Here is a 20,335-nt window from a genome sequence, read left to right on the forward strand (position 1 = left end):
ATCTGTTAAACAATTTGACTATTATGGCCAGAGAGGCAGCATCCTAGACCCAGAACTGGGTAACCTACCTTCACTCTAAACTACACTCATGGGAAGAAAATGTACTGCCTTACTGATTTGAATGAATCCCTATTCACATTGGTCCAACGCTAGCACACACCTATGAGTCCTTGTTTCTGATACAGGATTCGAAGAGCATATAAGAACAACAAGGGATCTTGTATTCCAAGAGCAACTAAAAAGAAATCCGATGCTTTGGCTTTGCATAGTTGCTGACCAAGTGAGTGGCATGTTGGCTAACAAAGTCTCTAGTGGTGTTATAGTCTCTCCAGAGTTCTTATTTGTAGCTGCGGCCATTAAAAAAATGAAAGAACTGTCACGCTCTAATGAAGGTGTCTTCACTATGGAGAATAACCATTTGCAAATCCAGCTGCAAGAAACGAACCCATTTGGTGTGGTGTTATGGGAAGGGCAGAGACTTAAACAACTGCTGGGGAATCATGATTTCAGTCTTTGAGAGGTATACGGTGAATTGACCCACTGGTTCCCACCAAACACTGACGTGTCTGTTTTGGAAAGGGCAAACCTTTCATGCTTTTATCGTTGTTATTGAAAGCCCAGAGTACTTTTTTATTGATATAGCTGTGCTCCTCCACTCCCTTTCCAGCTTGGCCTCTAGAGCAGTTTTTATTTGAACACCCAAAACCTGCTTCCTCTGCAGGTGAATAACATATCCAAGTAAGTCAGTGTTCGTGTGATTATTAAAACATGACCTGCAGCTTTTTCCCATTATAATTCTGTTGGGAGTATGAGATTTTCGAGCAGTGCGAGCCTGGTACAAGTAAACAATAGCCCTAATTTACCGACAGAGAAGAGCATGTTCACTTTTTAAAATTTTATTTCACTCATCTCGGTGAATGATGTGAAATTGTTAAATCTGTAATGACGCAAAAAACACTTTTTTTTTTTTTTTTCTATTTTCCTTGTACGTGATTGGGTATTCTTGACAAAGAGAAAATCCACTTTACTACAATTTCTAGTAAGAACTGCATTGCTATTATACAAAGGGCTGCACCGAAAGTAATGGAAAAGAGGACATACCGTAACTTTTTTTTTTTTTTCAATTTGTACGGTAAAGGAGGATTATAACCCCTGTTTATTTTTTCCCATCTGTGCCCCATTGGGGTGATTTACCTTCCCTTCCTGTCCCAAAACCAAAATAGAAAGTGAGGGGAAATTCCTGCAAATAAAGGAATCCCTTGGGGACCCCCAGGCCATCAGAACTAGTGTTCCTAAGATTTTCCCTCTATTACTGTTCTGGGGACAACCCAAAATTTGGCATTTTCTTTTACTTTCAATGCTAATGGGGAAACAAGACAAATAGATATGATGAATCTCGCTAATGCTAATACTTTAACATGCACAAGTCATTTAAATTCCACATGTTGGTATAGGAACTCTTCCTCTATAGCATTGGTTCTCAACCTCAGTCCTCAAGTACCCCCAACAGGCCATGTTTGCAGGTTTTCCTTTATCTTGCACAGGTGCTTTAAATCCGAGTCAATGGCTTGGTATTTTGGACAGCTTTTTTTATCTAATACATTTCCAAGACATGGCCTGTTGGGGGTACTTGAGGACTGAGGTTGAGAACCACTGCTCTATAGTAACTCTTCTTCTTTTCATTGCAGGTAAATAATGAATTCCAAGCAGCAGTAATGTGCTATAATGGAGTTATTGACGAAGGAGGAGTGCAGGGTGTCTGACATCCACTGAAGGCTACAGAATGTTTACAGAGGTGACACCGTTGGCAAAAGCCACCAATGACAAGACATTGCTCTTGTCAGTGGTGTCATCGCTGTAAACTTTCGGTAGCCTTCTGTGGGTGTTGGAATAGCCTGCAACCCTCCTTCATCAAGAACTCGTTTACAGTACGTTGCTTCTGCTTGGAATCTATTATTTACCTGTAATGAAAAAAAAAAAGTTACTAGAGAGGAAGAGTTACTTTGCCAACATGTGGAAGTTGAACAACCTATGTGAATTAATAAGTTATGCCCACTTTTCCATTATTTTTGGTTTATTCTTCGTATAACCAGTTAGACAAGGCCTGCAATTTTTTCTTTGTTCTGTAAATATAAACAATAGAATAGGACTGGTTGTCATAGTGTTAATTCAGTAAAGCTTAGCTCATGCAGCATTTTTATTATCCTACATCATTTGCTGTTTATGGCCAAAATTTGCTTTATGGTCAAAATTTTCTTGCAGAAAGCTTTTACTGAAGCTGCCTGCACCGGTAGTCTTCATTTTTGGTGCAGAGCTTATGCTGTCCAAAGGATTTTTTTTTACCATTTTCACCAAGAATGTCTGATACCTGGTCCAACCCCTTACCCTGTGGTTCCTCCTACCAACCCCAAAGTTATTACAGGATACAGTACTGACCTAGGACATGGCAGAACGACCCACAGCCCCCAGCGGGGGACCAGACATCCGACACAAAGTGTTGGGTGCTGAAGATTTTTTGGCAGCTGTAGAGAGCAAGGATTGTTCATAGTCAAAATCATAAAATTATACATTTTGTAAATAATTCTGCAAAATATGAAATGCCACATATAATTCATACTTAATGTAATCACTTTTTGATTTTATGCCAGCTAGCAAGGCAGATCAAATGGACAAATGTGTGTGTATATACTATATTTCATATACAGTCTAGTAGATCCTTGATCCTTTTATAGTTTATGTTTAAACTCCGCTCCTGTTGAGCAGGTTACTCTGCAGCCGTGATGCATTGTTCTCAACCTCTTCTCGTTTAATAATAATAACCATGATTGCTGTTCTTTACAAAGGGCTCATAGTGTTATAATTGCTGTGATCTGTGAATTCAGATTTAATGCACTATACGGTAAAATTAAAAGGAAATTGAGTCTCTCCACTGCAAGGCAGACTCTTGTTGCACTAATATAATTATTGTTTCTAGAACAGAATTATTTAGATTATATAAATCCTTCCAAAACAATAAATATATGCTATGTTTAGTGTCTATTACACCTCGTTGTTTTCTTCTGTAAAATGCATAGATTGCCACTGTACACCCCTCCCTATGAAAATGCTAGTTTGGTGACCCTTGTGAAGATGCAATGGATATAAAGCCCCAACCTCCCTGTTCCTGCCCCCACCCCATCCTGCCCCCCCCCCCCAATATTCTCTGCAAGAGACAAGCTGTCATGGCTCCCATCGAGTGATCCTGTGACCATGCCTGTTTTTTTTTTTTTTTTTTTTTTCCACCCAGCTCCGCCATTTATAGAAACCATACAACTGCTTCTATGAATGGAGTACAATATAGGAATGGAGGATGGGTGGCTGATTGAAAGGACCACCCCCTCCGTTTATAGATCATGTTGCATTCACTGAAGCTGTAGTAAGGCTTCTTTAAAAGGCAGAGCCGAGTGGAAAGGTTAACCATAATGAATGAGAGCCTGCAAGAGGCTGTTAGTTGTATTAACCCCTGCCACACTGGAATATTATAGGGATTTGGGGGGAAGGGATGGAGGAAGGTTATAATTTTCTAAAAGAGGAATCGGCACAAGGGACATATACTACTGACTGTCAGTCCCATTTGCTGGTTTTTTTTTTTCTGTTTATAATTCTGGATGCACTTTAAGGTAGAGCTATAGGCAGAACTTACATTTTTATTTTTTCCCATGTTGGATTGAGCGCGGGGGGTTTATAACCCATTCGATTTTATTTTTTTACATCTGTGTCCCATTGCGGAGACAAGGAAATGAGGTAAAACCCCTGCAAATTAAGACAATACCATGGGGACCCCCAGGTCACCAGAACTAGTGTCCCCATTGGAAGATTTCCCCTCTTTTAATTCTCTGGGGACAATCCAAAATTTGGGATTTTACTTTCAATGGTAATGGTAAAACAGATAAATAGAGAGGGTGAATCTCCTTAACGGTGGGCACAAACGGCAATAAAAACTGACAAGCTTTCTAATCCCCTCTCCACTCCATCAAAAACTAAAAAAAGTTTTGCCTTTAGTTATACTTTAAGGTGACTCTCTTATTAGAAAAGTATGTGGACAACCATTGCTGGGCTTTCTTTATATCTGTTTCAGGTTAAAGGATTAGACTGTATTGAAAGCAAAGCATCAGCATCACAGCCAGGGAACTCTTAATAAGCAACAATTTTAGCCTTCATAATTTTCTACGAAGTGAGAATGTATTAGGAGCTCCACACCAAAGACCATAGAGTTCAAGAGGAGTAATCCTTATTGGAATAACATGTGATAAAACATCCAACATGTTTTGCTGCCTGCAATCTACCCTCCTTTTCCATCAGGGTTAGCTCATCAGGGAGTGTTGGAGCCTCTAATACATATCCACTGTTTCTTCCCACATTACACTGATATATAAAGTAAATGAATTGGTCATCTTAGTTTCCACTACCATTGGTGTGATTTTTCTCAATACATTGGACTTTATCCATGGAGCCAGATTTGAAGTAGCCCAGCCCTGGAAAGCAGTACAACCAGAGCCAGTAAGTGCCATGGCCTGGATTTGACTAACCTTGGTAATTCAGGATAATGAAATAATTACTCATACCCTCACTTTTCCACACTTCTATGACCGAATTCCATTTACGTGATACCAGAACAGATCAGCAGATCAGGTGTTCTGACCTGACTTGCTGGATGCGTGTTCAGTGTCATTGACTCAACAGCCACTCTATTACTCTCAGCATAGCTATCCTATAAATATAGTCCTTTTTTTAAGGCAGCTTATAAATCGAGTACTCACAATTGGTGTCAATAGGCAGTGAGCATATAGCTCCACAACTTCTGAAATATTCACTGCACAGGTGTGAATAGCGACAAAAAAAAAAAAAAATCTGTATCCTGTAAACCACTACTAAAAAAGGGCAACAATTCTGTATACCTATCTAAAGCCCTATTATGCTACAGTTATAGCCTACAAAGGCTGGTGCTGGGTAAAACAGAGGTTTTGGATAGATGGATACAAGTTCTAGCCCTTTCTAGCTACTATTTGGGATGCCCATGGCAAGTTGTGTGCCTGGAGTTCCCAACGCCACCCACTGCCTGCTCTAGCTGAGCAAATTACTGAATTCTCAAACAAATGCAAGGAGAGGAAGGTTGCCAGAAAAAAAAAAATACACTAGAGATGACCCGTACAAATAAAGCTGCAGCGGAATATTTGCCAAGTACTTATATGTGGAGAGAAAAGCCAGGGGGTCACCTATATTAACAGTGTATGTGCTATTCTTGGCTTAATTGCTGTCATGCACGTTTTATGCCATGGATGACTTAACGTACAAATGGTCATATCAATAGTGCTTGTGCAGCTTTTTATTTTGCCTTGCTTGCATAATATTCACACACATTTCTAAACCATGGTTCACTTGGTGTGCAAATTGTATAGTTTTAACATAAAGAAAACCGCAAAAAGGAAAAAAAAAACATTGTTTATTACTGTAGGCCTCGTTCTTTCTCCTGATGGCAAGAACAGTCTAAACATGTACACCGCACTCTTCTGTACCAAACATAGTACCATGAATGAAAGAACGTGGAGTTGAGCAGAAAGGAGTGAAACTTCACATCTACAGGCCTTCAGCACCTTTTTTTTGTTTTTGTTTTTTTTTTTTTTTAACTTAAACTTCCGAGTTATTGCTGCGCTGCATCGTTATGTGATACAGCATGTCTGTACAAGCTGCTCTTTGCAAAAATTCAATATGTACAACTCCTTTTTTTTTTTTTTTTTTTTTTTTTTTTTTTTGATAATGAAGCCATAGGATGTGAAGGAAATTGCCATGTTCTTGAACTGGGGCAGTGTTGGGCAACATTGCCCAACGCTGGTGGATTAAACAAGCCTTCAATGAAAGTTGACCTTTTCTTTGTACATAGCAGCTACATCACAGGTGCCAGTGAATTTGTCTCGATTTTTAGGCTGGTGAATTCTTCCTCACCATATTTTTGCACAATGGAACACATTGCAATAAATCTGGCACAAGTTTCAGGTAGATGTCCAAAAGTGTTTCATGGGATGTACTGCAATAGGCCCAATTGTACAGCCGCTATAAGCATTGTTGCCACATGGGTGTAGGCATGTCAAAATCATTCTTGATGAGCAAAATGAGGAGTCGCCACATGGTTATGATAAAGCACAAGCTAACATTTTTTGTGTTTTTACTCATAGCATGGTTCAAGGGTTACATGTTTTATATGGTCTGTGGTTGACAACATTCTGAACTTGAAGTGTGGTGGAAAGTTTTTCTTCTCCTACACTTAGCTTGTGGTTATATGTTTGTTGATTCAGAGTCATCCTGCTGTGTCTGTAAGTCCTTGTTTCCATTAAAATTTAAAAATGATTAACTTTCTCTGTTAAACTGCCAGATAAAAGCCAGAGCTTTTGACCAATCTCGAGTGATGATCATGCATGCTGTACTGTGTGGTTGAATGGCTTGTCTGAGTGTTATCTTGAAGGAGTGTAACATCCAGTACCAACTATAAGCCAAACATTTTTGGCTATTCATCTTGTTTGCCTGTGGGATTTTTTTTTTTCATGTATACAGTGTGTTTGCAACATTTTTCAAGTCTGGGTTAAGTGTGTGTGTGTGTGTGTGTGTGTGTGTGTGTGTGGCCTTCATGAGTGCATGTCCTCAGTATATATTATGTATATGCCAAAGATGTTCCCATAAAATTGCATGTGTTTTTCGTGTCCGCATCTTTATTTTCATTTCTTCATCTGCATGTACAACAAATTGGCCTTTAACATTAAGCCCAGTCCTATCACACTGCATGTTTCCCTCCTTGACTTGTTCCATGTTGGTTTGTGCATGTATTTTAGAGTTTAGATCTATCTATTCTGATACACTGATGTTGGGCAGGGTGGGGGCAGATGGTTTGTTTTGTACTCAGGCAGGCTACAGTATTGCTATGTTTCTCTCATACCCAGAACACGCAATGCAGACGCAGGCAAACGCAGGAGCCATCGCTGGGGGGGTAATCGGGGTGATTCTGGTCCTGCTCCTTCTGGCCGCCATCATCTTCATCGTTATCAAGAGGAAAGGACTACACGGTAAGCAGGACCGAGGCACCTACAACCCAAAAACCCGTGTATTTGGCACTGGAAAGCCTTCTCAGGAATTTGCCTACCAAGATGACGGCGAGTTGGATAAACCTCTCAAAGGCCCTGGACCAATGAGGGACAGTGGGTTGAGTCCCTCTTTGGAGGAGGATGAGGATGAAGAGGAAAGGATGAAGTACAAAGTTCTAGAAGATGATGAAGAGGATGAGCGATTTAACGAGGTGGGGCCCATGCTGCAACTTAGACCCCACCCACAAATTAACTCTTATCTGGACGACGACATGGAGTCCCAGACTGACGGCTCTATCATCTCCAGGACTGCAGTGTATGTGTGACACTCCTCTAAGAGGTGTCAATGTATTTGTATCCTCAAGCACCTGGACTTCAGAGTGTTCCTTATTTGCTCCAGTTATGGACTGAAGAGTGTGCATCTCTAACTATCCATGTCTCGCCACTCATTTGGACTTTTTCTAGCCTCAGTGACATCATGAGCCATCCAGACTGCAATGTACATGTAAGACAAGTTCCCCTTGTATAACTCTACTTTTCAATCAGGTATGTGCAACCCAACTTTATAAGAACAGGACTTTGTGTAAAGAATCTCCTGTACTTGTACATGTAGGTCCCCTTACAAATGCTCCCAGGGACTGTGTTCCATCATTTCCTTTACCTGCCCACCAAAAGTGGATGTGTCCTACTCTTGCTCCCATGGAATACTATGGACTCTTAAAAAATGGACTGTTCCTTCTATATACCTTGCCTATATCACTGTGCTTCTTGGTGACCCCCTCATTATTTTAGGGGGCTGAGAAAGGTGCAGTAAGAGCCACGATGTTTTTTTATAACTTTCTGTGCCAGGGGCAAAAAAAAATGCAGTTTTTACAATATGTAATGGAGATTTCATTGATGGGGTTTGCACTAATATAAAGAAGGACTGATAAAGGGTTAATATGAAGGAAATTTTAACTTTGGTTAATAGAAGGGTGGGGGTGGGGGTGGGGGGTGGGGGTTGCTTTGATTTTATGCTATTATTTTTTTGTATTTCTGTAAAAAAAAAAATGACTAAAGATTGAGAGTTTTTAATAAATATTAAGAAAGATACCCTGTTTATCAGAAATTGTCTGTGAATTTAATTATTTTTAGGTGGGATTTATGCTGTGAGAAGTATTACAGTTGAACTCCAAGCAAATACAAAATCACAATTTGTTGCAATTGTGTGTTATATTTTTTTTTTTTTTTTTTTTTTTTAAGAACTGATTAAATATATATCTTATATCTGCTTCCTGTCATCCCCTGTGCAACAGCAAAAAAAGTATTTTTAATGGCTGCAGGAGGAGAGGTGACACCATTGTATACCTTACCAATGATAGTGGTGTTACCCTCCTTGCTATGCTGTTCAACAGATGTAAAGGAATCAGGAATGTGGGCGCAAAGACTTAAACCCATTGGCAGATAGGAGAGATTGATGAGTATTTCATCCGTGTATTTAATCTTTTGCTTGAAGTTCAGCTTTTTAGATTTTAATGATCACAGCTACAAAATGTTTAACTCTGAGACTGAGATGATTTTCTATCCACATTTTAATTCCTTCCTTGCCATCCTAAGATGGGATGTTATTGGCTTTGTCCATTTTAATATGTATGTTTTGGTTTTTTATTTTATTTTTCCTGTGATTTATGTCACAGCTATGATGGCTATGGGCTTTGATGGAGCATACAATACACACAAACTAAGTTCTTCAGACCTATTCTGATGGTTTGTCAGCCCCATCCTTGCTAACCCCGGCCATCTTGAGTAAGAACACATTCATGTAGCATTTACTGCCTGGAATCCCTATAGACTCAAGCATGCTGCTATGGGGGTACTCCCACTCCCCTCTTCTGAGTCACCCTTTGTCTCCCTGCTCACCTCCGAGTACCCTCCCTTGGTTCTACCCCCTAATCACCTCCCTAGTATCTCCCCTTTCCGAGAATACAGAACCAGCTATCATTTAGTGGTGCTAAGTAATAGATCCCTTGCAGCCAGCAAACACAGACCCCTCCAGTAACCATAGATCCCCACCCCCAGCAGCAATGGATCTCAACAGTCAGCATCAACAGACCCGCCAGCAACAATAGACCCCTCCCTCAACAGTAGATTCCTCCCAGCAACAATAGACCCCCCCCCCCCACCACCACCAGCAACAACAGACCTACCCAGCAACAAGAGACCCATCCTCAACAATAGAATCCCCCAGCGACAATGGATCTCCTAGCAGCCAGCATTAATAGACCCTGCGTTCCCCCTGGAAAAAAAAAAACCCATGTTCTAACACTTCCCTACTCCAATAAATTTTACAGAGTTTTGGCTTGAAATATTCCTTAAAACTACACTACAGAAGGGTCTGTAATCCATTAATACAAATTAAATTAAATTATATTTTAATTTAAAGCAATGTATGTACTTAAAATAGACTTGGTGTTTGCCTCTTGCAGCTCCTGTACAGAAGAGCTCAGAGAGGGGGAGGGAGAAGCACGCCTAGGTGCAAATAGGGTTGCAATGCAAGGAGCATGCTGATAGGAGAGAAGAGCAGAGCGAATGAGGGATGAGCTCATTCTGCTTCACTTATCACTGTCCAGTCACAGGATTAGGAAAAGACTTGTAAGGGGAAAGTAAAACTGCAGCAGAGATGGATCCGATCCTCTCCCCTTCCATGCAGGATTGAGCTGTGTAGCAGAGCTGTGTAGAATACTAGGACTAGATTAATAGAGATAGCAATACTTAGGCAGGTAAACACAGCTTTCATATTTATTCCATATGTATTTAATCTATGTATGTAGCATGTAGAGTTCAGCTTTAAGAGACAGCGCAGTTTATGGTTCTTTCTGAAGGGTATAACTAAAGTTCTGTGTGTCCTGAAACTTTTTTTTTACTTTAACTTTTTATTTTTTTTCCTGTTTGTATACTAATTTTAGTTTTATATGTTGAAGGACTTTTTCTCGAAATGTGCAGTTATTGACGGTTTCTACTGCTATGCCAGAGGCTTGGAAAACATAATTATTTTAAGCCATATGAAAACATATTTATTAATGTTCTCCAACAAGGCTATTTATTTCAACCTAATTGTCTCTTATTTTTCTGTAAACGTTCCATAAAAGCCAGAGGCATTTATTGTTCAATGACTACCTTCTGTCTTCAATATAATTAATGAACAACAGCTGCCACAAAGATTCAAAACGTAATGGTCATAATAACAGCCCTTTTTAGCATAACTGCTTTGCTTTTCTTTTCTATTTTTTTTTTTCTTTTCTTAAATAAATAAATAATTTTGTATTTCCTGGAATACCTATACCTAAAATGATTACTTTGGTTTTGTGCAGGGGCGATGTACAATCCTCGCAAAAGTGTTGCCCCGTACTAGAACATATAAAGGGCAAAGATGCACTGCCTTTACATGCACATGAAATTTAATGGCGTCGTAGTCTGTAGGGTTCGTTGAGTTGGCCCACCCTTTGCAGCTATAACAGCTTCAACTCTTCTGGGAAGGCTGTCCACAAGGTTTAGAAATGTGTCTATGGGAATTTTTGACCATTCTTCCAGAAGCATGTTCTATCGGGTTGAGGTCAGGACTCTGTACAGGCCATTCAAGTTCCCTCACCCCAAACTCACTCATCCATGTCTTTATGGACCTTGCTTTGTGCACTGGTGCGCAGTCATGTTGGAACAGGAAGAGGCCATCCCCAAACTGTTCCCACAAAATTGGGAGCATGAAATTGTCCAAAATGTCTTGGTATGATGACGCCTGAAGAGTTCCTTTCACTGGAACTAAGGGGACAAGCCCAACCCCTAAAAAAAACAAAAAAAACAAACCCATGCCATAATACACCCCCCCCCCCCTCCAAATGATTTGGACCAGTGCTCAAAGCAAGGTCCATAAAGACATGGATGAGCGAGTTTGGGGTGGAGGAACTTGACTGGCCGGCACAGAGTCCTGACCTCAACCCGATAGAGCACCTTTGGGATGAATTAGAGTGGAGACTGCGAGCCAGGCCTTCTCGTCCACATCAGTGCCTGACCTCACAAATGCGCTTCTAGAAGAATGGTCAAACATTCCCATAGACACACTCCTAAACCTTGTGGGCAGTCTTACCAGAAGAGTTGAAGCTGTTATAGCGGCAAAGTGTGGGCCAACTCAATGTTGAACCCTACGGACTAAGACTGGGATGCCATTAAAGTTCCTGTTCTTGTAAAGGCAGGTGTCCCAATACTATTGGTAAGATAGTGTATCTAAAACAACTTTATAGTTTGTAATCCTCAGTATAAGTATAATACTTAGTTGTTTTCATCATGCTTGATCGTGATATAAAAGTAACTAACATACAAGAGAAAACACACAAGAGAAAAAAAATCCCAAAAAAAGTTTTTAAAAAAAGTTTAAAAGATTTTTTTTTTTTTATTTTTTTTTATTTTGCCGCTTTTTTTTTTTTTTTTTGGAATACGTTGTTTTTGTATCATGCTTGATCATGATACAAAAACAACATATAAGGAAATCCTGAAAGTTTTAAAACTTTTTTCAAAGTGTTTTTTTTTTTTTTTTTTTTTTTTTTTTATTTTGCCCTGTTTTTTTAGCATATGTATAGGTGTATTTTGTTATAAGAGGTACAGTATATTATACATGCGTTTTTTTTTTTTTTTTTTTTTTTTTTTTTTTTTTTATTAAGTAAAGTCAGCAACTACAACATTTGCACTTCGAAATAAATTGATGCAGGCTTGTGTTAGAGTATCTTTACATTTGTGGAGTTGCTAGTCAAGTATTCAAACTATTCCTTTTTTTTTTTTTTTCTTTGTAAAATACCTAAAAAAAAACAAAAAAAAAAAAAACAAAGAAAAATACACCAGGCAATGCAAAAAAAAAATGATAAAAAATTTATAGAAGAGTATTTCATTTTTACTTTTTTAATCCTATATAAATTGCTTGAGCTTGTAAATGAATCTATTCACAGTGTGGAGCCGTACATTGGTGATTCAGCAATGTCTTCCCTTGACCTTGACACAGTTCATGTCTCAATGCCTCTTAATGCCATTTTCATGGGTTCCTGCTTGTGTGCATCCATTTCTCCTATAAACTAGAATAAAAACCTCATCTAGTGATTCAACAGAAACTTTAACCGTTGTCCCTGTTTTAGTTGTCTTATGAAGATATTGTGGAGTGGATGGGCACAAGAACATAGGGGCTGATTTAATTAATGGGGTTGTAAAACAACAAACCTCGGTTTACTTATTTTGTCTGCACATGATTGGGTATTCAAAGTAAACTGAAATTTGCTTTTACATGATTGGATAATTGAAGGGAATATTTATTGAAATGATTGTGTAAAGATTCTCAACTCCTTTAGTAAAGGGCTGAAGCAGAGGTGTAGGCTGCCTTGGGCACCTTAACCAGAGGGGGAGAAAAAAGGCAAGACTTGGAACCTATGACATTATAGGTAATGGCTCATGGTTCCCTTTTTGCCTGCTGCTAAAGGACCTTGTGTGATTTTATGCATGTTAAGTATGGGTTTGAAAAAAAAAAAAAAAAAAAAACGTCCATAGTCATCCTATGTTGCAGCTGTCCCACATCAGCCCTAAGACCAAGACCTGAGAGACTGAGTGGAGAGCAGTGACTATCAGTCACCGCTCTCGGATCTGCTCCTCCATCGCTCACTGGAGCGCCAGGCAGGGGAGAGGGGCGGGTTCAGGTTCTAAGCCAGGGGTAGGTAACCTCGGCCCTCCAGCTCTGATGAAACTACAAGTCCCATGATACATTGCAAGACCCTGACAATCACAGGCATGACTCCTAGAGGCAGAGGCATGATGGGATTTGTAGTTTCACCACAGCTGGAGTGCTGGGGTTGCCTACCCTAGCCTTGCACTGAGAAGCAGCTGGGTGGATCCCAACAATATTGTAGGGATCCTTCCAGAGCCCGGAGCTGCTCTGCTACATCAGTGGATAGCAGGCAATAGTGCACTCTTGTGACCCACAAGAGAAGCATGGTCAAAAAACTTTGTTCATACTTCTGTTTTAATTAGCATGCTTTTATCCTTGCATTTAACCCACTGCAAATATCATTGCTAGAGATGGTTGTCTTGCATGGTTCCCCATTGGACAGCCAAGTTAAGACCTGACTGTGGCCAAGATTGGAGTATTGACAACATGGAATGAGAGAACCAAAGGCTGCTTTCACTGAACCATTCTTGAAAGTGCTAGTTTTCTTTCTGTTCTGCTGTATTCAGCACATTCTCGGTCACCGACCTATAATAGGTCCACAGATCAGAAAATTTAGGGGGGGGGGGGGGAGGCCTTATCTGCCTAATTATTGGGGCTCCATGACTCAAACTGGCTAGAGGGTCAGCATAAAAGCCAGGCATCTAGCATTCCCAGAGAAGACGACTTTTTTTTCCTGGACAGGTTTCATTTAAAATATAAGTACAACCAATTTTTTTTGGGGGGTTAGAGTAGGGAAGGGTTAAAGGGTTAAAGCCCCTGTCATTTTATTGCTTGTCCTTTTGGAGATTTTCATTTATCTCCTGTTAAAGTAACAGGAAGTATCAGGAAATCTTTACAAATAATGAAAAATTCTCTATTAGTTGTCACCAGAACAGCTGTTTTGTTTTTTTTTTTGTTTTTTATGTGGGTACCAAAATTTCACTTGGCATGATCCTCTTACAGTCCCTGTACATCATATTTTAGACCACGGGAGGCAAAATCGACTCAAGGAGTCAGTCAGTTGTGCTATATGTTCATGAGCAGAGTGGCAGATCAGTCTGCTGCTTCTCCTTTCACTGCCCAATCACAGGCTAGGGGAGGGAAAAGACCCTTCGGTGTTCTCTAACTGCAGCAGAGAAAAATCAGGTCTCCTGCCCTGCCAGATAGGGCTTTGCTATGTGGCAGAGCGGTGTAAATCTCAGAACTGGCTATAAAGAATTACAAATTCTTTGACAAGTAACCTGGGATTGCGAGTAACGCGGTTAACGGGCGTTTCGCAATACAAGCACTGTATTTTTAAAAATTGTAACTCGGCTAGCGAGTGTTGTCTCGCAAAACCAGCACGATTCAGGCCAAAGAGGTGTGCAGCGCTGCTTTTGGCTTGAGGTGGGGGGGCGTCGGAGCAGAGCCGAACGTCACATTCAGAAATGCATGGAAAGACCCGAGTACAGCATGGCTGACCTCAGCAAATCTCGGGTAGGAAGTCTTTCCGAGGTTTGCTGAGGTCCGCCGAAGTGTCCTCGGGCCTTTTCGGCCGTTTCTGAGGCTCTCCGGCGCCCCCCTGCCTCTGGCCGCATGCGGTATTGCATCCCATTGAAGTCAATGCGGAACAAATTATTTTAGTTTCCATTGACTTCAATGGGAAAACTCGCTTTGATATGCGAGTACTTTGGATTACGAGCATACTGCTGGAACGGATTATGCTCGTAATCCGAGGTTCCACTGTATTTAATTTATGTGTAGAGAAGCTTGCCTGGAGCTTAGCTTTAAAGCTGAACTACTCTGCATTTGAGCAACCGCAAACTAAAAAATGTTATTTTATTCATGTATAATAGTCAAAGCAAACTCACCCATCCATCCGGGTCTTCATTTGTGTTGGTTTTTTTTTTTTTTGCTTAGAAATCACTTTGCAAAACACCCCTCTAGCATTTCTGGCCATCTTGATAAGGGCAGATGGCATTTACTTCCTGGAATGCATCTGGCCTTAGCTCAGGCATGCAGGCAGGAGGGTGTGCTCATCTTGGAACCTCCCCCTCGAAGACAGCAACGCTGTCCGTCCCAGTTCTCCGTTTCAGGGACGAATCAGGGCAGAATCTTTCCCTCAATTCGGCCCTGAAACAGAGCCAAAGACGCACAGCGTTTCTGTGCAGTGCGCTCCGCAGCCGCAACGGAGATGCGTGAACCTGCTCCATAGGGAGCCAGTCACATTCTCCTGCTCTGTGAATTAGATGTGGGGAAACCCACATCTAATTTGCATAGGTGTGAAACCAGCCTTAAAGAAGTAAATATATAATACTTTTCCCGTGGCGGCCTGCCCATTAGGGGCCCAGTTACGGGAGCCACCACCCCCATCCATGCGAATGGCCCCCTAATCTACATACGGGGCGCCGGATGTATGGATTCCAATCAGTTTTTTTTTTTTTTTTTTTGAAGCGCGTGATTAGAGCCTGAGGCTCTAATAGGCTTCAAAAAAGGCACTGTGCCATGAGCCCACCCATTTGCTATTGTCACACTGATTCTCCTCCCTGCCAATCAGGAAGCAGGTCCTGAGACCTGTTTCCCCATTGGTCGAAAGTAGAAGCGATCCTATTGGCCTGCATTTTTTTATATGATCCTATTGGCCTAGAGGGAGGTGTTGAGTTTTCCCCCCTTTGTTGAGCACCAGCTGCCACTGTACTTTCCTATCTATTTATTAATGCCAACAGCATTGGGATTACAAATAGTCAATGTTGAATGAGAGAGTGAAGTTCCACTTTAAATGCTGGTACACAATTATTTTCTTGTATTTATTGACTGCTCCACTTTAGGCTCTTGATACAACATCTAAAAGGTAACCATCCGCATTCCTGCTCTGAAAAGAAATATCATAATGTAGACTTTTTGCCATTCATTAAACAGTCTCTGGCTGAAACAAATAAATGGAAAAGATACAGTACGGCAATTCTCCTTGTCTGCCTGCTTTGTGCTCGTGGATTGTTTATAGCAACTGCTGCCATGTACTTACTCTTTTGCAGGCTCAGTCCTTTTATAGTTCCATCCTTCAGAACTAAACACAATTGCTCCAATCTAACCGTTTCTTTGTGCCCTTGCCAGCTATCTATATGTCTCTAAATACTACTTCAATTTGCATGACATTAGGGATGGGCTGCTTGTATTTCTGTGCTGTGCTGAGTCATTGATTGAGTCCTTAGTGTCTGCAATGCTGCAATTTTTAGATGGGCCAACTAGACCCATGGCCAGAGCAACTTTGTTCTGGTGTGGAGATCGCCTGATATCTATTCTTAACCACTACAGCCCCGGAAGATTTGGCTGCTCAATGACCGGGCCATTTTTTGTGATTCGGCACTGCGTCGCTTTAACTGACAATTGTGCGGTCGTGCGACGTTGTACCCAAACTAAATTGATGTCCTTTTTTTCATACAAATAGAGCTTTCTTTTGGTGTTATTTGATCACCTCTGCGTTTTTTTAATTTTTTGCGCTATAAACAAAAAAAAAAGCGACAATTTTGAAGAAAAAGCAATTTTTTTTTACTTTTTGCTATAATAAATATCCCCCAAAAATATATAAAAAAAAAACAATTTTTTTCCTCAGTTTAGGCCGATATGTATTCTACATATTTTTGATTTAAAAAATGGCAATAAGCGTATATTGCTTGGTGCGCAAAAGTTATCGCGTCTACAAAATAGTTTGATGGCATTTTTTATCATTTTTTTTTTTTTTTTTATTAGTAATGGCGGTGATCTGCGATTTTTTTATCGTGACTGCGACATTATGGCGGACAGATCGGACACTTTTGACATTATTTTGGGACCATTGTCATTTATACAGCGATCAGTGCTATAAAAATGCACTGCTTACTGTGTAAATGACACTGGCAGGGAAGGGGTTAACCACTAGGGGGCAATGAAGGGGTTAAGTGTGTCCTAGGGATCGGACATTGATTGGACATTCCGACAACAAAATCCATGATTTTTTTTTTTAGATGGATGTTGGCTCAAACTTATCTTGCATACACACGGTTGCACAAAGTTGTCGGAAAATCTGATCGTTCTGAACGCGGTGACGTAAAACACGTACATTGGGACTATAAACGTGGCCAATAGCTTTCGTCTCTTAATTTATTTTGAGCATGCGTGGCACTTTGTGCGTCAGATTTGTGTACACACGATCGGAATTTAACCGATCGATCGGATTTTGTTGTGGGAAAATTTTATAGCCTGCTCTCAAACTTTGTGTGTCGGAAATTCCAACGGAAAAAGTCCGATAGAGCCCACACACGATCGGAATTTCCGACAACACAATCAGATCGCACTTTTTCCGTCGGAAAATCTGACCATGTGTACAGGGCATATCTGTGGGGGGGGGGGGCTGGGCTACAAGTGACAGGACAGTGATCACTGTTCCCGATGACAGGGAGCAGTAGATCTGTCCTGTCACAAGGCAGAACAGGGAAATGCCTTGTTTACATTAGTATGTCCCCATTCTGCCTCTCCATAAGATGATCGTGGACACCCTGCGGACATCGAGTCTGCGAGACCTGTGGGCGCGCTCACAGAGCACGCAGCGGGGCGCGCACGGCGGCAAATTCAAAGGGACGTACAGGTACGCCCATTTGCGCAGCCATGCCATTCTGCCAACATAAATGTACATGCGGCGGTCGGCAGGCAGTTAAAGAGTAAGGCTGGCCATACATTGTACAGTTTTCTTATTCAATTTTCTTTAGATTGACCTTCAACTATGTGGTGCAAGGGCCTGCCTGACTGCATACAAATTGAAAGTGTTTCGTTTGACCTCCCATATTATATGGTTTTGGTAAATCTAAAGGAAAATTGTACAATGTATGGCCAGCCTAACGCCACTGGATGATCAATGTATATTTTGCAGAGATTATAACAAACTTCGTTGCAGATTCCTAATTTTTGTTGCTCTGTAGAATTAGCTGCTTGTTTCACCATGTCCTGTTCAAACTGATTCTAACGGGAGAGTTGCCGTGTCGGCATCCCCTTAGAAGAATTTAACCCTTGGAGTATCTCAACCAAACTGAAATTCCTATTGCAGGGGGTGTCTAAAATCTGACTTGTATCTTAGTGCAGACTTCAGGAAAAATCAGTGAGCCAATAACACAATCAGGAAATTACATTTCTAGGGGCTTTCCGTACACTAACAGTATATGAATGCCTCTAGGTTGCCATATTATACTGAATTTTACTGAAAATTACAGCAGATGCAGAAAGGTGTTTTTTTTTTTTTTTTTTTTTTTATAACTTTACAACATGACTTGTATAACAATTGTATATACTATGTTATTTTTTAAATTTGCTTTTCCACGAAAGTGTGGTAACCCTTCAAATTATAATATGAATATTGTAGCAATTGTAAATGACTGATATATTGATTTATTTATATAAAATGAGGGAAAAAGTATTTGATCCCCTGCTGATTTTGTATGTTTGCCCACTGACAGAGAAATGATCAGTCTATAATTTTAATGGTAGGTTTATTTTAACAGTGAGAGACAGAATAACAAGAAAAATATCCAGAAAAACGCATTTCAAAAAAGTTATAAATTGATTTGCATTTTAATGAGTGAAATACATAATTTGATCCCCTATCAATCAGCAAAATTTCTGGCTCTCAGGTGTCTTCTATACAGCAAAAATTGAAGTAACACTCCTAAAGCCATATCCATATAGGTTTGATTGGAAGAGAGAAAGGATAAAGAGCCACAAGGCCCTGGTTCAGACTTTACAGGCAAGATGGACAATGATATAGTACAAAAATATATTTTATTAACATTGAATCATATCAAACAGGTCAAGTAAAGAATTAAAAACACACAGTAGGCATATGATAAAGAGTAACTAGTGTAAACAAGAGAGTTGACACCAAATGGACGGTAGTGAGCCCCTGTGCGTCAACGCATTTCGCTATTTTGCTTCATCACAACAAACTTGAGGGTAGTTGGAAGGAACAGGTTTCACTATCAAAGATAAAATAAATAAATCAGACATTATATTACAATAACATATAATAATAAACTTTCAGACATTGCTATATCCAGAGGACATACGCACATCCAATAACAATAGCTACCTTGTCAGCATAGAATTATCACCACATGGGGAGCTCCCAGATCACCAAAGAATCACCATATAAAGCAGAAGGCAATTTCCTACTAATGCCAGCGATTGTGTATAAGGCTGCAATAATCAGCATGTGAATACAAATTAATAGCCAAAAAGCAGCCAAGTTAAGCATAAAAATAGATATATATTTCTATGCTGACAAAGTAGCTATTGGTATTGGATGTGCGTAGGTCCTCTGGATATAGCAATGTCTGAAAGTTTTTTATTATATGTTATTGTAATACTAACATAATATAATATCTGATTGATTTATTTTATCTTTGATAGTGAGACCTGTTCCTTTCAACTACCCCCAAATGTGTCCTGATGAAGCAAAATAATGAAACACATTGACGCACAGGGGCTCACTGCCTCTCTTGTTTACACTAGTTACTTTTTATTATATGCCTACTGTATGTTTTTTAATTCTTTTTTACTTGACCTGTTTGATATTATTCAATGTTAATAAAATCTATTTTTGTTACTATATCATTGTCCATATTGCCTGTAAAGTCCGAACCGGGGCCTTGTGGCTCTTTATCCTTTCTCTCTGTCTTCTATACAGGTAACAAGCTAAGATTAGGAGCACTCCCTTAAAGGGAGTGCTCCTAATCTCAGCTTGTTACCTGTATAAAAGACACCTGTCCACAGAAGCAATAAATCAGATTCCAATCTCTAAACCATGGCCAAGACCAAAGAGCTGTCCAAGGATGTCGGACAAGATTGTAGACCTACACAAGGTTGGAATGGGCTACAAGACCATCTCCAAGCAGCTTGATGAGAGGGTGACAAAAGTTGATGCGATTATTTGCAAATGGAAGAAACACAAAACAACTGCCAATCTCCCTCGGTCTGGGGCTCCATGCAATATCTCACCTCGTGGAGTTTCAATGAAGGTTTGAGTTACCAAACGTCAGCCTTGAAATCTTAATGACTTGGAGAGGATCTGCAAACAGGAGTGGGACAAAATCCCTCCTGAGATGTGTGCAAACCTGGTGGCCAACTACAAGAAACATCTAACCTCCGATTGCCAACAAGGGTTTTGCCACCAAATACTAAGTCATGTTTTGCCAAGGGGTCAAATACTTATTTCACTCATTATAAAATATATATTTTTTTTATTTTTTATAAAAATTCTCCTTTTAAGCCCCATAAGTAGAGTTAGAGCTTACGTACAAGGGTGTTACTTTGCTGTGCTTGATGTGCATTTCAAGTGCTCATCGAATGCAGATCAGCAAATTGCTTTAAACTTTTTTTGGAACAATGCATGTGACCATTCAGAGGCTGCGTTTGACCTGCTTTGCAATGCACTGCATTTCTCCAGGCGTAACATGTTGTTGAATGTAACAAGCTACATTTTTCCTTCAAATGCATACAATTG

At 40.2% G+C, this 20,335-nt stretch overlaps 1 protein-coding gene across 2 annotated transcripts in view; it reads left to right on the forward strand.

Moving 5' to 3' along the window:
* NECTIN2 (nectin cell adhesion molecule 2) overlaps nucleotides 1–20,335 on the forward strand; it is a 135,127-nt gene that overhangs the window by 72,915 nt on the left and 41,877 nt on the right. Inside the window, exon 6 of one of the 2 annotated variants that reach the window (XM_073602133.1) lies at nucleotides 6,972–8,083. The exons of the other annotated variant lie outside the window; for it this stretch is intronic. Within the exon in view, the coding sequence (XP_073458234.1) occupies nucleotides 6,972–7,438 (467 nt within the window). The 3' untranslated portion in view covers nucleotides 7,439–8,083. Of the gene's footprint in view, nucleotides 1–6,971; nucleotides 8,084–20,335 lie in introns of those variants that run through there. 2 annotated transcript variants of the gene reach the window in all.

The sequence above is a fragment of the Aquarana catesbeiana genome, linkage group LG10 (assembly GCF_042186555.1).
Source record: "Aquarana catesbeiana isolate 2022-GZ linkage group LG10, ASM4218655v1, whole genome shotgun sequence".
Lineage (NCBI taxonomy): Eukaryota > Metazoa > Chordata > Amphibia > Anura > Ranidae > Aquarana > Aquarana catesbeiana.